Here is a 17,237-nt window from a genome sequence, read left to right as displayed (position 1 = left end):
GGACTGGCATCCCATCCAGGGTGTCCCTGCCCTGTGCCCAGTGATGGACTGGCATCCCATCCAGGGTGTCCCTGCCCTGTGCCCAGTGATGGACTGGCATCCCATCCAGGGTGTCCCTGCCCTGTGCCCTGTGCTTCCTATAATGTGCTGTCCCATAACTGTATACTTCATAAGGGGATTATTGAAATTTGTTGGATATTTTATCCAGTATTTTATCATTCTTTTTCTGGGCTTAACTGAAGCTGGTCTTGCTACTTTAGGTGTGTAGTTGATATTTTAAGTTAGTAGTACCTAAAATAAATTTACATAGTTACATCCTGGGAAGCTTTCTGGTGGAAAATTAATAGTCATTCTGAACCTGGTCACTTGACTCTCCTTCCTAAGACACGAAGGTGGAGTTTGATCTAACTGCTCTTCTCAGTCTGGCCTCAGTCTAAAACCACACCTACTGCAGCATGAGAAGCAGGAAGCTCCTCCCACTCTCACACACAGAAAACTGAGAGAAAACTAAACTGAATCCTATCAGTGTTCGTGGTAAAATGGCAGAAGCCAGTATCACAGGGAATCAGAACCAGTTAAGCTGTTCGATCTGTCTGGATCTACTGAAGGATCCGGTGACTATTCCCTGTAGTCACAGTTACTGTATGAGATGCATTAAGAGCTACTGGGATCAGGAGGATTATCTTGAAGTTTACAGCTGCCCCCAGTGCAGAGAGACCTTCACACCCAGACCTGTTCTGGGCAGAAACACCATCCTGGCTGAAGTGGTGAGGAATCTGAAGAAGACTGGACTACAAGCAGCTACTCCTGCTGACCATTATGCTGGACCTGGAGATGTGGAGTGTGATTTCTGTACTGGGAGAAAATGCAGAGCAGTCAAGTTCTGCCTGGTGTGTCTGGCCTCTTACTGTGAAACTCACCTCCAGCCTCACTATGAGTCTCCAGCTTTTCAGAAGCACAAGCTGGCTGATCCTACTGGACATCTGCCCGACAAGGTCTGTTCCCTCCATGACAAACCCCTGGAGAGCTACTGCCGTACCGACCAGCAGTGCATCTGTTATTCCTGTAAGACGTTTGAACACAGAGACCATGATACAATCGCAGCTGCTGCAGAAAGGGCGGAGATACAGGTCAGGCCAGAAACTCTCTAATATAAATTATGAATTTTACTAAGTTATAACTTTTTTGTCTTAACTCGTGAGCATTTCTGCTTTAAAGATGCAGAGATCAAGTCTGGTTCGTTAAAGAAATGTGTTACTGAATATATCCTATAACTGATTAAAGAGAAATTTTAGCACCTTAACTTATATCAGAGTCTGCATTCTAAATGGGGCAAACCTGGGTCATGATGTTACTATAAAGTATAAAAAGTTCAAATTTTCTACCGAAAACTCCATCAAACAGTGAATCGTGTGACTACAGTTGAATGCATGCAGCAAGCAAACAGGGTGAAGAGGATCACTTATTATCTGGCTGAGCATCTGAATGGCTGAGATGTGTGAGCTAAGAGGTTTTAAATATGATGCGATTGTTAGCGTCAAACATGGTGCTTCCAGCATCTCAGAAATCGCCACCATCCTGGGATTTTCACACACTACAGTGTGTAGAGTTTACTGAGGATGGTGCAGTAAACATAAAACAGCCAGACTGTGGCAGGTCTGTGATAGAAGACACCTTGTTAATGAGAGAGGGCAGAGGAGAATCTCCTAACCATTTATCCCGGTCAGGGTCATGGGGACCTGGAGCCTTTCCCAGGCAGCATAGGGCACAAGGCTGGGCTCCATCCTGCAGTGGATGATTAAAGAATATGATCACCTTCAATAAAACAAACTCATTTCATCATCTTTTTGCTACATGTAGAAAGATATGGGTGAAACCCAGATGGAATTTCAGCAGAGAATTGAAGTGAAAGAGAAGGAGCTGCAGGAGCTGAGAGAGGCTGTGGACTCAATCACAGTGAGTATGAACCTGAAGAGAAGATAACAGCTGGCTTGTAAGAAGCATTTCAGGTGTGAATTGAGGTTCTTCCACAGATGGGTGACTTGAGTGGTTTATGGTAAATTAAATTCACTGTGAGTTATAATGAGTCAGGGATTTCCCACAGGGGAGGGACAAAGGCGCTGAACAGGGGGGTTAATCTAAATGGAAGGTCTTTCTCAAATGTCCTTTAAATAATATTCTTCCTAACAAATAGCAAAGTTTCATACACCAGTGTAACAGATATCAATCCCAAAAAGTCACATATTAAACTCAGACCCAATGGTGACAACCAACCTGCCCCATACAGCCACCAGTCTCTGCCAAATCCCTGCAGCTGACAGTGTATGAGCTTAATGAGGGATCATTTCCAATCAGTGCTGGCTGGGTTTCAGTACCTGAGGCATCCAGCATCGTGACGCTCCAAACCCCAGCCCTGTGCTGTTTTTATACCTCCTGTCAGCTCACATCACTATTGTACAATGAGGCTCTCTGGAGTCTGAAAAGGGGCCAATTGTAATTTACCGTCCTCTGCTCCCTGTGTCACCAACAGACCTCAGCACAGTCAACAGTGGAGGTCAGTGAGAGGATCTTCACTGAGATGATAAGCTCCATTGAGAGAACACGGTCTAAGGTAACAGAGCTGATCAGAGATCAGGAGAAGGCTGCAGTGAGTCAGGTTGAAGACTACATGGAGAGAGTGGAGCAGGAGATTAATGAACTGAAGAGGAGACACTCTGAGATGGAGCAGCTTTCACGCATACAGGATCACATCCATTTCCTCCAGGTAACATAACTTTGACTGGAGATTTGCAAAAATACATCAAAATGTATTTTGATACAAAATACTCTATTTATAAGTGTATCAAACTGCAAAATATTGCCACCAAGCAAAGTATCAAAATAAACAACAGTATTTTGAAAATACCGAAATATGTTTCACATACTTATATTCTATATCAGTCTGTTCCTTCAGAAGCACACTGACTCAAACGGCCAAGCATAAGAGCAACAATTTTTCACAGCTTAACGAGACACAATACAAATGTGAAACTAAACAAAAGATCAAATATTCTGAAGCAGAGATGTTCGCAAGTCACAAAAATGGAGAGTCAAGTCTCTGTCTAAGTTTCTGACTTAGAGTCCGAATCAAGTCTCCAATGTGGTTCCAATGTCACATTACTATTTATCAAAAATGTAACCATCTATTTGATTTTTTTTCTATTACTAACTGATGTGACTAAAGCGGAATCACCACTTGAACAGCTCAAAAACTTCTTGTCTCATAGTTCCTTAGGCTTATATACATTTTCAGAGAAATCACTATTTCAAATGGCTTTGTAGCAATAACATTTTTATACTTATCAATGTACATTTTAAAACTAATACTGTCTCAAAAATAACATTATGATGAAGACATCTCTTGAGCAGAACAAGTAAACTTTAATTAGTGTGAACAGTTACAGACATAGCCCAAAGAGTGTCCAAACTTGGCAACAACAATAAGCTATGTACACACACACACACACACACACACACAACTGAAACTTTTCCCGATAGGATTAACAGAAAAGAAGCTTCCTATGTATGAGGCAGCCAGACCAAACCAAGCCGGACTCCGCCCTCAGCCATGGTAAAGTGATGTGATCGGCTAATGAATGAGTATAATCCAGACCCCATTTGTCGGCCAGTTAATGTAAAAGCACGTTAAAGTAAACCGCGATTTTCATTTTTACCCATTGTTTTAAAATTAAGACTCCAGTTAATGAATAAAACTGATTTGTCTCTCAGCTCATGTGTGCAAGTAAATAAATGATTATGCAAGTAACACCGCGAACTCTATGTTAAAAAGAAATTTTAATGTGTGCAGTCATACTGCTCCTTTAGTCACAGAAGAGCGGTCAGTGATATTACTGTTCGTCGTGTTCGATCCAATTATTTGCCGGCATTATGTTTTTAATTTATGATGGAAGTCCGAATAATTTAAGACATAACGCTGCGCGCCGTACGAGGGCACAATGAAAAGGCGCAGGCACGTTTTAAGTTGGAAGAAAATACAGCTTGACTTGTAATGATGTCAGAAACGTTTTTGGGATATACCTGTTATATTATGTTTTAGGGACGTACCTGCTAAATTCTCAGATTCAGGGCAATCCATGCCGATCGGTGTCACTGTATAACAACACGATGTAGACTATATATAATTTACGACACAGAAGCTAGGCCTACGTCTATCTCTAAGCGGTGCAATTTAATGTAAAATAACACTGTGAATAACAATAGGAATATCCCGCTCTTTGTCATATCGAGTCTGCAATTCGAACTAGTGGCAAAACAAACACGTGTTGTTTGTTGATACCGCCCGGCGTCACGTTTCTCCGGCTCCAGTTCCTATGCCCTGAGCACAGCCACACATCGTGATGTGTTTAACACCTTTACGGTTTGGCCAGTGCTGTACACTCAATGCTTTGCATGTGAAGAAATTTCAACAGAACCTTATAGACTCTTATTGTTCACCAGTCGCTATCAACGACTCAAGTCCAAGTAAAAAAATAACGAGAGGCAAGTCGAGTCGGAAGTCAATTTAAGAACGAACCCCACCTGTCATTTGACAGTCCGTAACTCCGTGTAGGATTGACGTAGGAAGATATGGAATCCGATTTGTGCCAATATTATAAAGCAAAACTTTTTTAAAAAATTTACTTTTGAGATGACATTTCTTTTGCTTCAGTTTTTCTTCTCGAAGCCTTGTTTTTGCTTGATGTCGAAAAAGATTTGCTTGATAATATTGCCACAAATCTGATTCCATAGGAAGATGCCTCCAAATGTCTCCGAAACTAGATAGTCTGCTCTTCAATTCCCTCTATACGTCCATTAAAATTATGCCTTCTTCATATCAAACCAGCAGGTGTTTTGGTGAGTGGCCGCACTGACTGAGGGGATGGTCAACTCTAGGGCTGAAGAGCACATCAAGGCTCCTCAACCCTGAGCCCTGCAAGCTAGAGGGCTGAAATTTGGAGTGGTGGTGGGGGAGGGGGTGTTGTAGCTCAGCTGGTTAGAAATCCCTGCCTGTTTCCAGAAGGTCATGGCTTCAGGTCCCCTGGCTGACAGAGTCATCATATCACTGCTGGTTCCCTGTTCAAGACCCCAGCTGCTCCGGGGACAGTCTGACCCCAAGCTTTTCTCATGTGGATACTGCTTTGTAAACAGCACATGCTAAAGAAATACATGTAAAATTCAAAGTTTTAGATGGATATGTTTCATTTGTGTTTATTCAATTTGATTTTAGTCTGTTAGAAATTAGTGGCTTTTATTTTGATGACGATACACATTGTACATTGTGTGTCTGTAGAGGTTCCAGGGTATTCCTGTCGTCCCTGAAGTACTGATTGGACGCAGATTCTCTTCTTTTCTACCCTGCTATTTTTGGAAGGCAAGGAAAGTGGTTTCAGATATGAAGGATCAACTGGAAAATGCTTGTACAGGTTAGTAAATATATGCATTTACCAGCCTGTTCATGTTCAGTACAGATACAGAGAGAGCAGGCAGTACAGCCTCACATTTTATTAAGTCAGATTCAGTTTAAAATAAGTTTAAATCCTTGTGAAGACTGGTGAACCACATTCTACAAGCTGCAAAACCCAGATCACATATATCATGTTTCTTCTACATTATAGTATCCAAAAACCTGTATTAAGTGTAACTTACAATGATTTGCAGTTTGTGAAATTGCCTGTTATTGTCCCTCATAATCATAATACCCTACTGATGTTGTCTCCACAGTGAGTGAAGTCCATCTCCCACAAGTAAATTCCTTCCCTGTTTCTCTCTGTCTCCTTCTAGATACCAAAGACACCCTCCTACCGCCATTAGTGCCCAGGACCAGAGCAGAATTCTTACAATGTGAGTCTGTTCACACACACGCTCCTCTCTCCCTGTATGAGGTGGAATGTGTTTTTTTGTCTTTCGTTTTCTTCTGCGAGATGAGCTTCTCTTTCTCTCTCCCGCTACCTCCTGCCCTCTCACATTTACATGAGCTGTTTATGTCAGGAACTTTTGAATCTGCTTGCAGTGCATTTTGCTTATCATATTGTTCTCTGAGGTAACTGTATGGAGAATATTTCCACATAAAAATAAACAGGTAAACATTTATTACAGGAATTTTCAGTGATGATATAAACAAATATAACCTTCTAAATTGGATTTTCCAAAAATCAAACACATTAAAATCTTTAAATAAAATAAAAACAATTTAAATAACAAATAAATGAACTCTAAGTTTCAAAACAATAAAAATGATTTTTAAAAAGTGCACACTCATTTTTAATATAATGAGTGAATGAGAGCAAAACATCACTTTCTCTTCATCAGATTCCTGTTGGCTCAGTCTGGACCGCAACACAGCAAACAAACAGCTCTGTCTGTCTGAAGATAACAGAGTGGTGACATGGAAGAGAGAGACACAGTCACATCCTGATCACCAGGAGAGGTTTGACTTAACCTGCCAAGTGCTGTGTAGAGAGAATCTGACTGGGCTCTGCTACTGGGAGGTTGAGTGGAGTGGGACTGTGATCGGTATAGCGGTCGCATACAAAGGAATCAACCGGAAAGTAGCGGGTGTGGCCAGCAGGCTTGGATACAATGACAAGTCCTGGTGTTTGTCCTGCTCAGCCTTCAGTTACTCATTCTGGCATAATGCTGTGAAAACTGTAGTATCTGGCCCCCCCTCCTCCAGGATAGGAGTGTACCTGGATCACGGGGCAGGAACGCTGTCCTTCTACGCCGTCTCTGACACAGTGACCCTCCTGCACAGGGTCCAGACCACGTTCACTGAGCCCATCTATCCTGGGGTTGTTCTTTATAACAGTGAAGCCAGATTGTGATGACTTTGTTATAAGGCTATTAAATGTATCTAAAAAAATAATTAATACTGGAAACTATGACAACGGTTTGTGACCTGTCCGCTGTCAACTGTGAAATTCAGGACGGACCTCTATGTTATCCCAGTTATGAGATTTCTTAATCTTTACTAAAACTTTAACTTCGGTACAAAATAAAAAGATGAATTCCAGACTTTGCTACAGAGAAAAGGTCATGTGACAGTCAAAAGACTGTTATGTTCTCAGGTCCAACCAGTCCATCACAGAGTAACCATTCACACATCATCACACACTGGGGACAAGTTACAGACACCAGTTCACCTGGAGGACACCCATGCAGACGCCAATTCACCTAGAACACACCCATACAGACACCAGTTCACCTGGAGGACACCCATACAGACACCAGTTCACCTAGAACACACCCATACAGACGCCAGTTCACCTAGAACACACCCATACAGACACCAGTTCACCTGGAGGACACCCATGCAGACGCCAGTTCACCTGGAGGACACCCATGCAGACGCCAGTTCACCTGGAGGACACCCATGCAGACGCCAGTTCACCTAGAACACACCCATACAGACACCAGTTCACCTGGAGGACACCCATACAGACGCCAGTTCACCTGGAGGACACCCATACAGACACCAGTTCACCTAGAACACACCCATACAGACACCAGTTCACCTGGAGGACACCCATACAGACACCAGTTCACCTGGAGGACACCCATACAGACACCAGTTCACCTAGAACACACCCATACAGACACCAGTTCACCTGGAGGACACCCATACAGACACGGGGCAGAGCATGCAAACTCCACACACACAGAGCCTGGGGTGGGAGTCAAACCCACAGTCCGGGGGGTGTGAAGCCACTGTGCGGCCAACTGAAACACCATGCCACCCTATATACACACATCATCATCATTATTATTATTATTATTATTATTATTATTATTATTATTATTATTATTATTATTATTATTATTTGCCCAGGCACAGAGTCCAGACCACATTTACTGAGATTTTCAATCCTGGATTTTCATTAAATTGTTACACTAGACACACGTTCCTAATACTGCATAGTTTGCCATATGTTTACAGGTTAATAGGAACTCCAGTTAAACTGGGCGATACAAATGAACAGCTAAGTATCATCAGTGGCCTGTACTACCAAGCAGGGTTACTGGCTTATCGGGGTAACTTGTTGGATTTAAGGTACCACAGTTTAAATGGACTTCATATTCATTCACTAACATTTTGCCCAGACTACCTTAAATCTGACAAGTTACCCGATAAGCAAGTAACCCCGCTTCGTAGTACAGGCCCCAGATCCCAGCAAAAAGCAACAAAGAAACATGTCACTTTAAATTTGGTGTATTTAATATTTCTAGTAAAAGTCAAGTCATTTCTGTTTATATTGCACGGTTAAAAACAACCAGTGATTGATCAAAGTGCTTTACAACAATAAAATTGATTGCATAAAAAGCGAGGGGAAAAGCAAATGGCTTAAAACATAAATAAAACAAAGTAAAACGGACATTACAGTTACAAAAATTGTAATGAAAAACACAAATGTCTCAGCAAATAAATGAGTTTTCAGCTTCGACTTAAAACATTCAATAGTGGGGGCAGATCGGACTCCTTCCAGTTACCAAAGACACCATCCTACCGGTATTAGTGCCCAGGACCAGAGCAGAATTCTTACAATGTGAGTCTGTTCACACACACGCTTCTCTCTCCCTGTATGAGGTGGAGTGTGTTTTATTGTCTTTCGTTTTCTTCTGCTAGAGAAGCTTCTCTTTCTCTCTCCCGCTGCCTCCTGGCCTTTCATGTGGAAAGGTGGAAATGACAAAGAAAAAAATGAATATTAAAAAATACAGGTATACAGATTTCTTATAAAGTATACATCTGGGTTATTTACAGGTGTAAATAAAACCAAGATAAAAATTAAGACATTTCCACTCCAGTTATTATGTAATATTTTAGGACCCTGTGCGATGACCGCCCCGGGCTTGCTCTCGTTTGTATATCTCTCTCTGTCATGACAGGCCATGGTAAATGACCATCCACAGTGTGGCTAAACAGGTGCAACTCATTACAGTCAACCAAAGACTACAGACTTGGAGCTACAAGGAACAGATGAGGGTCATTATTACTCAACTGATCACTAGGGACTTGGGCTACACAGGAGATACTGGGAACAAAGGTGACAAGACATAACTATAGAACTAGATACAAGCAGGGATCATTAAGAACAAAAGCACGAAAACCAGAAACAATGCAGCAAATACTTGAACATAACAAATGTGTATCTAACACAGAGATTTTTAAACCCATGACGGTAGGGAAGCCAGCCGCTAGCCAAAGAGAGAAAGAACAGACAAGGCAGGGACTGATCCTGACAGTCTGATTGTGTCAAGGAGAGCAAGATGGGGCAGGAGAAAAGACAATTTCCCTATGGGGGGGAATAGCCTATTACTATTCTATTCTATTCTATTCTATTCTATTCTACTCTATTCTATTCCATTCTATTGGTTTGACTTTTTTAAATAATAAGAAGAGGTTATGGTCAGAAATTGTTTAAAATAATACTTCCTTCCTTCAAATGAAAATGATTTTGTCAAATTATGAAATATTAAATCATACAGTGATTTATAGAGTTTTAAATTAATATAAATTCAGCAATAATAACCTGCATGGAAAAAGAATGATGATTGTTTTCATTGAATAATCCTGATGTTTTTAAATCAATTATGTATTCTACTCAGAATTTTGAAAAACAATGAATTAATAAACTATAGCTTTTCAGCAGTTTACGTTTTCTGACTCATCATTCTCCATTTTGCAATTATAAGCCTATAGATTTAACTGTACCCTGTGCTTCCTGGGAAAGCCTCCCTGCACTGTACAAAGTGGTTATCAAACATGGATGGAGGTTTAATAGTCAGCATGTGTTGAATGTATCTTCCTCTGGATCTGCGGACTGTAAACCTAATAACCTGTAAATTTAGCCTTTAGCCATGAGAGTACAGAACAGAGAAATGAAATGAGACAACAGTGACAGGTTATAAAATGACTTTAGAATAGTTCCATACCTGAAAATGCCTATATCCAATTATGAAGTTCAAAACAATCAGAGCTGTAATAAACCTGCCTGGAAAAGGCTGAAGCAGTGGAGAAGCTGAGGAAGTCAGGAATATAAGCAGCTACTCCTGCTGACCATTATGCTGGACCTGGAGATATGGAGTGTGACGCCTGTACTGGGAGAAAACACAAAGCTGTCAAGTCCTGCCTGGTGTGTCTGGCCTCTTACTGTGAAACTCACCTCCAGCCTCACTATAAGTTTCCAGCTTTTAAGAAGCACAAGCTGACTGATGCCACTGGACATCTGCAGGACAAGGTCTGTTCCCACCGTGACAAACCCCTGGAGGTCTACTGCCGTACCGACCAGCAGTGTATCTGCTATCAACACCACTACCCTAGTCACAGCAGCATCTCCACCTCCTAAAGTAGCTGTGGTGTGCAAGACTTCCACACCCCATCCTCACCATGTTCTACAGGGGCACCATAGAGAATGTTCTGACCAGCTGCATCACTGTCTGGTTTAGGAACTGCAAAGTCCCTGCAGCAGATTCTGTATACAGCAGAAAAACTATCATCAGAACCTCTTCCCCTGCATTAAGGACATTTTCCAGAAACATTGCACCTGCAAAGCCCCTTTCATTGTGGGAAGCCCCTCCCATCATTCCCATGGACTCCTTGTCCTGCTCCCATGTGGCAAGAGGTACATCTGAGCCAGTACTGTCCCCCAAGGTTCAGCAATGGCCGTGATGCCCCCCAAGGACTAACACTGCCAACATCAAAGACTGGCTCTACTCCCCTCAAACCCTGCAAGAACCCTTCAGTTAAAGGTGTATAGTTCAGGTACAGAGAGTAAAAGTCCAGACCAAGATTTTGTTTCAACCAATCAGTTGAGTATAAAGAGTCGCAGTCACATAATACTCAACTGGCTGGTTGAAACAAAATCTTGTTCTGGACTTTTACTCTTTGGACCTGAATTACCCACCTCTTGAATCACCACCTTATCGAGTTGGAGGTGTTACGTGTTTTTATGATCCTAGGAGTTATGTTGTCGGGGGCAATTGCCCCTGGTAGGGATTCCCAAGGCAAATTGTTCCTAGGTGAGCAGCCAGATTACATGTGGTTCTACATGAGGGCCAAAGACCAGTCCAGAGTATCCGGCCTTCTTGAAGAGCTTGGAGGGGGTGCTGGAAGGTGACCCTTGTGAAGACTCCATTGCTCTGCTAGGGGACGTAAATACTTACGTGGGTAATGAAAGTGAAACCTGGAAGGTGATCAGTTATTGGACTTCTGTGCTAACCAGTTTGTCCATAAAGAACACTACATTTGAAAATAAGGGTGTTCATAAGTGCACTTGGCACCAGAGCATCCAATGCCACAGTTCGATGATCGATTTTGTAATTGTATCATTGGATGTGCATCTGAATGTTTTGGACAAGAGAGGAGCTGAGCTGTCAACTGGTCATTACCTGGTGGTGAGTTGGATCCGATGGTGGAGGAAGATGCTGGATAGACCTAGTAGACCTAGGTGCCAAAGGGTAGAATGATGACGTCAGTGTGTATGTATTGCTGTGGGAGGGTTGCCATTTTGGAAGTCTAGGCAAAAATGGAAGAGCAACATGCAATGATAGCACAACTCACCAGTGAGCAGCATCTAAAATTTTATTTTATCCTGTTGCTATTCTTCTTTAATCACAGTTGCATTTATATAGATTTGAAAATGACAATATCTAAAAAAAAAACTAAAAAAAAGCATTTAAGTTTAGATAAGTTTAGGAAGGCTGGTAGCCCTTCGTATGGCTCAGTACCCGTGAAGTAGCCCTCAGTTTCAAAAAGGTTGGTGACCCCTGCTATAGAGCATCTCTGGGAGGTGCTGGAACAGCAAGCCCAATCTGCAGCGGCTCCACCACGCATCTTAGAGGTCTTAAAGGATCTCCTGCTGACCTCATGGTGCCAAATACCACAGGACACCTTCAGAGGTCCAGTTGAACCCATGCGTCTGTGGGTCACAGCTGTTTTGGCGGCACACAGAAGACCAACAGCATAATGGGCAGGTGGCCATCATGTTTTGGCTTTTCGGTGTATATGACATCATAACAGAAGATGGGGTTACTAACACAGCCCCAAAAAGCTAACAGATGATAAAATGTAGTAGCAAAATTGTTTAATATGTCAAGAGGAGTTGTCTAAATCATCTTTTTTTGACAGGATATACCAGACACAGTCAAACAATACCTCACACCAAAGCTTCATTTACATTATGTAAAACAATGAATAAGCAGACCATGACGATTTGGGGCTTCACTGTTTACAATAAGAAATTCTCTTGCTATACATCGGTATGTTAGCATGACAGCCAGCGGTCAAAGAAAAAAAAATAGTTTAAGGTGGATGGAGAGGGCGCAGGGGGTGCAGGGGGTCCCCGATGACAATATTTGCTGGGGGGGGAACGATTGCCCAGATTAAATAGTTTTGTTCTTGAGTCCGCCAGTTGAGTACCCCTGAAAAAACAGGTATATTTACCTTTCTGTGACTAACACTTACACAGAACAATGTATGGGAATGGAGTGGCAGGTTTATAAAGGGGATGATTTCTGTCATTCCCCCCCCCCCCCCAGAGGTGTCCACATGCATCCCAATGCAGCCCCAATGTTAGCGCCAAAGCTCAATGCGTGCTGTCCGCATGAGTTACATGGGTTTCCTGCCTCTGTCCAAAGAGACACATTTGGACCAACTGGTGTCCCTAAATAGCCCATAGAGTATAGTTTAGTACGTCTGCCACAACCTGCCAGGGTGAAGACCAGCCTTCTTCCCTATGCTACCCGAGAAAGGCTCCAGACGATCCCACAGCAGGTAAAAAGTATATTCAAAAAGATACAAGAAACACTGTGGTCATCTGGCACCTCGATCATCTGTACCCACTTAAGGGAACTCGCTCGCTTAGAGGCTTTATACAGAGTGTGACAGCATTTTGGCAGGAAGATGCTACAGTACTAAAGTTCAAATGTACTGATATTCAGATGCACATTCACAGGCTGATTACTTTAAAAGCTGGTCATTCATCAAAATAAGTAGACTACCCAAAATCTACAATTTACTTCAATAACATACATGGTATAGATCAAAAAAGCTTCCTAAGCTGTAGTGACAAACTAAAAAACTGAGGATGAAAACATTACAATTGCATGTACAGTCTGCTACATCACCACAGACGATCAACGAGATTGTAATCACTGCAGGAAATCCACTCCGACTGTGAATCAGCACTAAAAGAGCCGATAAAGGAAGGATGTGGGTCTTTGTATGCTCTCTTTAAGACCATTTATAAATATACACTTTACAAATAATTAAAAAAACACACAAAACACGAACGTGTCAGTTCGGCAGTTACTGCCTGACAAACTGCACCGTCATGGCCTGTGTACACGTATGTCTACGAATATAAACATGTTATGTTGCCCAGGAAGCCAGTGCCTCCATATCGTCATCATCCTCGACCTTCTTCTTCGTCTTGGTGGCTGTGAAACAAGGACAACACAATACAATGGTGTCTTTAGTCCACGGCTGAAGCTGACTGTCACCCGAAACCACGCGTGTGGTTTACACATGTCTGTGTGCTGCTGGCCGAACCTTCCTGGACGGTAATGAGGCCGGCTACTTATTTCAGAAGAGGGATCCTCTGGGGCACTTAGACCCTTCTCATTTCAGGGAGCTCGAAAGTCAGGACCATCAGCAGTGACTGCTGGAAGATGTAGCAGTGACTGGCTGGAGAAACTGATTAAGATTATACTTGGTAGAAAATCAGACTATATTGGGCTAACTTACAGTCAAAATGTAAGATCTTAATCTCTCAATATACTCAAATATTCACACTTTTTAATCAATAATAAAAGGACTAGTTAATTAACTGTTTCCTTCCACTACGAAGCTGTGAGGTTCCTGAGGTTCTCTCACACCTACGGTGTATAGGAGTGTCGACCTTGTTATTTACATCATCCTATTACTACACCCTATTGGTGCTACATGTCATACTGCTGGCACTTTTACTTGGCTATTTACTTTGTATTTATGTTTATCTTGTTTATCGTGTACATTTAGTATCACGTAAGTGTCAGGCTGCGAGGAGACACACCAGGGAGAATTTCATTGTATTTTAGTGCATCCTGTGCTTAATACATATGACAATACATCTCGGACCTTGAAGTGTGTCTGAGATGCTGGTAGGTGCTTCTCCTTGGACGCTCACCTGTCTTCTGCTTCGGCAGTGCGGGCAGAGAGGTGGCAGGCACGCTGGGCAGCTTGCCCATGCTCTTCATGCTCTCCTCCATGTCCTCCTGCTGCAGCTGCTCTAGCTCAGCAAGAAGCTCGTCCTGAAAACCACCAGCGATGGAAGATGTAAGTCTTGGGTGCAAAACTGCTTACGATCTAGACGGTTTCAGCACATCTCACAGGGGATTTACAGATGCAGCAGAAGGTGCTTCATGACAAACTGGTTCACCTCATCAAAATCCTCCCCGAATGGCTGTGTGATGGCGTTGCTTATCTCCTCTGCTACCTCCTGCTGCTCTGTGATGTCTTGCATCAGCGAATCGATCTTCTCCAGGTCCCTGGAGCAGACGGCCAAAAGGTTTTGGCTGAGTGCAAACTCAGAAGGCCATCAGTGTAAGCAGAACAATCATTCGGTTCATGGAGATGCTAATGCTGCTAATTATGTCTCATTATTCCATGGGTCTACAGCCATGGTCTTTTAATGCAGAGTTTCTCAACCCAGTCCCACAGTCCTTGATTGGCTAAGAGCTTTTAGGGAGCAACAATGTGGACAGTCTGGGGGTTTCTGAGGGCTGGGTTGAGAAACACTGTCCTAATGGGCGTTTGGATCCAGAAGAGCTGCCACGTTCTCCAGCCTGGACCACTCACATGTTCTGATGAATGCCTTTCATGGCCTTGGCAGCGTATCCCATGTTCTTCAGCACCTCTGTGTTGGTGTTGGCGTTCTCCAGCGCCTCCCGCTGAAACTCAATGGTGGACAGTGTGCCGTCAATCTTCGTCAGATGCTGCTCCAGACGCTTCTTTCTCTTGAGGGCCTGGAGGGCAGCTGGGGGAGGGATTGGGTGTATTCAGCTCTTGGAATATTCAGCTTTTAAGGTTCTCCTCACAGTGTTTCCATGTTTTGGTCTTGCCCTGATTCGCTATTGAAGACCAGCGACTGTATAACATGACAAATCAAGAAAGGAAGTCGATAGACTGTATGATAAACCCTTTACAGAAAATAAAACAATAAAATAATGATACACTAGTTATTCATCCCTGTGGGGAAACAGGCTAGTTTTCATTTATTGCATTTGAAAGCTCGTTTTGGGGTCAGAGTGCAGAGTCAACCAGCTTCCAGTGTCCCTGCCACTACTGGGATTACAGCTTCCAGTGTCCCTACCACTACTGGGATTACGGGTGTTGCTTATGGGCCCAACACTGACAGGATTACTCTACTACCTATGAAATATGTCCTTTGTGATAAATATAAGTCTAATATACACAAGACCTCAACTAAGGACACTGTGAATTCCCTATCAAAACTAGCGCAGATAAAGTGGTTGAAGAGGAAAACATGGATGACCAACATCTGGGGTAATCCAAGGCCATTCACTGTGAAATACTGTGATGGTTTCATCTGGCTTATGATAGAGAGAGCATGTGTTACTAACACTGACATGAACAAAAATGCTTAGGAAAATCAGGTCAACCTGGGAATCTTTACCCAGCATAGTATACTGATAAAGTTTGTTTAATGTACTGGGACTGAAATTTAAAACAAATAAGTTCCTAATTTAGAAACTGATGCTAAATAATTGGTCTAATTAGACACCCTAAAAGAAAACGGCAGTTACACCTTTAGTTCCCACTTAAGAATAAACAAAACCGTGCAAAGGCATCTCAAAAGTGTTATTTCGCATAAGCCATCATCAAAATTAGAACTAATTAGTAAAGTCTAGCAACACGCTGATTTTAAGCAGCATAACCACTTATTTTGATTGTATAGTTAGGCGTTCCCAGTACAGACGCAGGCCAAACCCGGCTTTGTGCCGCTGTATTCCAGTGTGACTTTTTGACATGGTGATTCAGAGCCTCATCTTCTGCTACGATACTCTCACCATTCAAGTTTGGCAACTCTGCTGTTTTAGCCCTATTGTAAAATACATTCCTTAAATTGCTGTATTCGTAAAACAAACGAGTACTAAGTTTTTTTCTGAGCCACAAGCTTAAAGCATATACCGAATATAGCAAACACATCTCAAATGAAACCGAGAAGTGAGGAGTTCTTAACAAAAACGTTTTTAAAGTCTTGTTTACAATTCCAAAGGCTATTACATTAAACCGTGCTACGCGCATATTAACGTACATCGCTTCCTATTTGTTTTCTTTTTTCGGTGAACTACACACCGAATGAGTGCATTGTTGTAAAACTGGAAGTTTCATGTTTGTGCAAACCTTTGCTTGTTAGGCTCAGAATGATATCAGATTTCTTTGTTCTTGTTTCTTCACAAAGAGTTAGACTCCACAACATACCGACCATTCTATTAATGCTGCGCAACTAAGCCACATTTTATCCCGCTTTTCCCCGACCAGTTCCACAATCGGAAAAATAACTAAGGCCTGGTGGGTAAGGATCGAAACATTTATACGTGCGAGATACCATGTATTTTTGCTCTTTTCAATGTTACCGTTCTTCAATACGTCGCATACCTCTTTTATTTTTGGTCCCATTCTTTTTGGCGATGGCAATTTCTTGCTCGATTTTCTTCTCCAGGTACTCCTGCTTCTTGGTTAACATCTCCTCCGTCTCCCTCAGCCTATGGATAGCCTCCTGAGGAGAAGCAACGTTCTTGGGCTTTGAGGAGCCGCCTTTGAACATCTTCGATATTTTACTCATTTTTAAATTTAATTATCGTCGCGTTTGCGCTGAAAACGGGTGAAATGTGGCGACCAGAATAGTTGCTGTTCCAGTACCCCAAGCACTGGTTTCAGACCATAAGTACACACCTGTGACTTCCTGAAACTTGACGCCTGGAAGGAGGGAATGGGCGAAGCGTGGATGTAAACAGAGTCAAGCCTATGAAAATGACCTCCACGCTGAAAACGTACAATTGTACAATTATTTGGGTGGCTAATTAAAGTTTTGCTCTTAAGCTTGTTTGCCATAAATTGTTGAACTGCTACGAGACAGCAAACCGACTGTAAAAACAACACACTTTGAGTAAACACGTAGATAATAATTACAGGTTTTGTG

At 42.4% G+C, this 17,237-nt stretch overlaps 2 protein-coding genes across 3 annotated transcripts; one reads left to right on the top strand and one right to left on the bottom strand.

Annotated features, from left to right (window-relative positions):
• Positions 1-539: 539 nt before the first annotated feature.
• Positions 540-7,441, top strand: LOC111836234 (E3 ubiquitin/ISG15 ligase TRIM25-like). The gene is made up of 6 exons (XM_072710737.1): positions 540-1,130; positions 1,861-1,956; positions 2,531-2,764; positions 5,330-5,462; positions 5,821-5,880; positions 6,349-7,441. The coding sequence occupies exons 1-6, from the start codon at positions 540-542 to the stop codon at positions 6,858-6,860; spliced, it is 1,626 nt and encodes a 541-aa protein (XP_072566838.1). The 3' UTR covers positions 6,861-7,441.
• A 4,159-nt stretch (positions 7,442-11,600) lies between these two features.
• On the bottom strand, positions 11,601-17,237 carry chmp4c (charged multivesicular body protein 4C). 2 transcript variants are annotated; one of them, XM_023797310.2, is made up of 6 exons: positions 16,991-17,237; positions 16,694-16,814; positions 14,870-15,047; positions 14,451-14,559; positions 14,199-14,322; positions 11,601-13,470 (listed from the first exon to the last, which is right to left on the bottom strand). In XM_023797310.2, the coding sequence occupies exons 1-6, from the start codon at positions 17,147-17,149 to the stop codon at positions 13,403-13,405; spliced, it is 759 nt and encodes a 252-aa protein (XP_023653078.2). In that variant the 5' UTR covers positions 17,150-17,237; the 3' UTR covers positions 11,601-13,402. The 2 variants fall into 2 exon arrangements, with proteins under 2 accessions (XP_023653078.2, XP_023653076.1); XM_023797308.2 differs by lacking the exon at positions 16,991-17,237 and having other exon boundaries at positions 12,102-13,470; positions 16,694-16,984.

This window comes from Paramormyrops kingsleyae, chromosome 4 (assembly GCF_048594095.1).
Source record: "Paramormyrops kingsleyae isolate MSU_618 chromosome 4, PKINGS_0.4, whole genome shotgun sequence".
NCBI lineage: Eukaryota > Metazoa > Chordata > Actinopteri > Osteoglossiformes > Mormyridae > Paramormyrops > Paramormyrops kingsleyae.
Note: the sequence above shows the minus strand (reverse complement) of the source record. Positions and strands in the feature narration are given on the sequence as shown.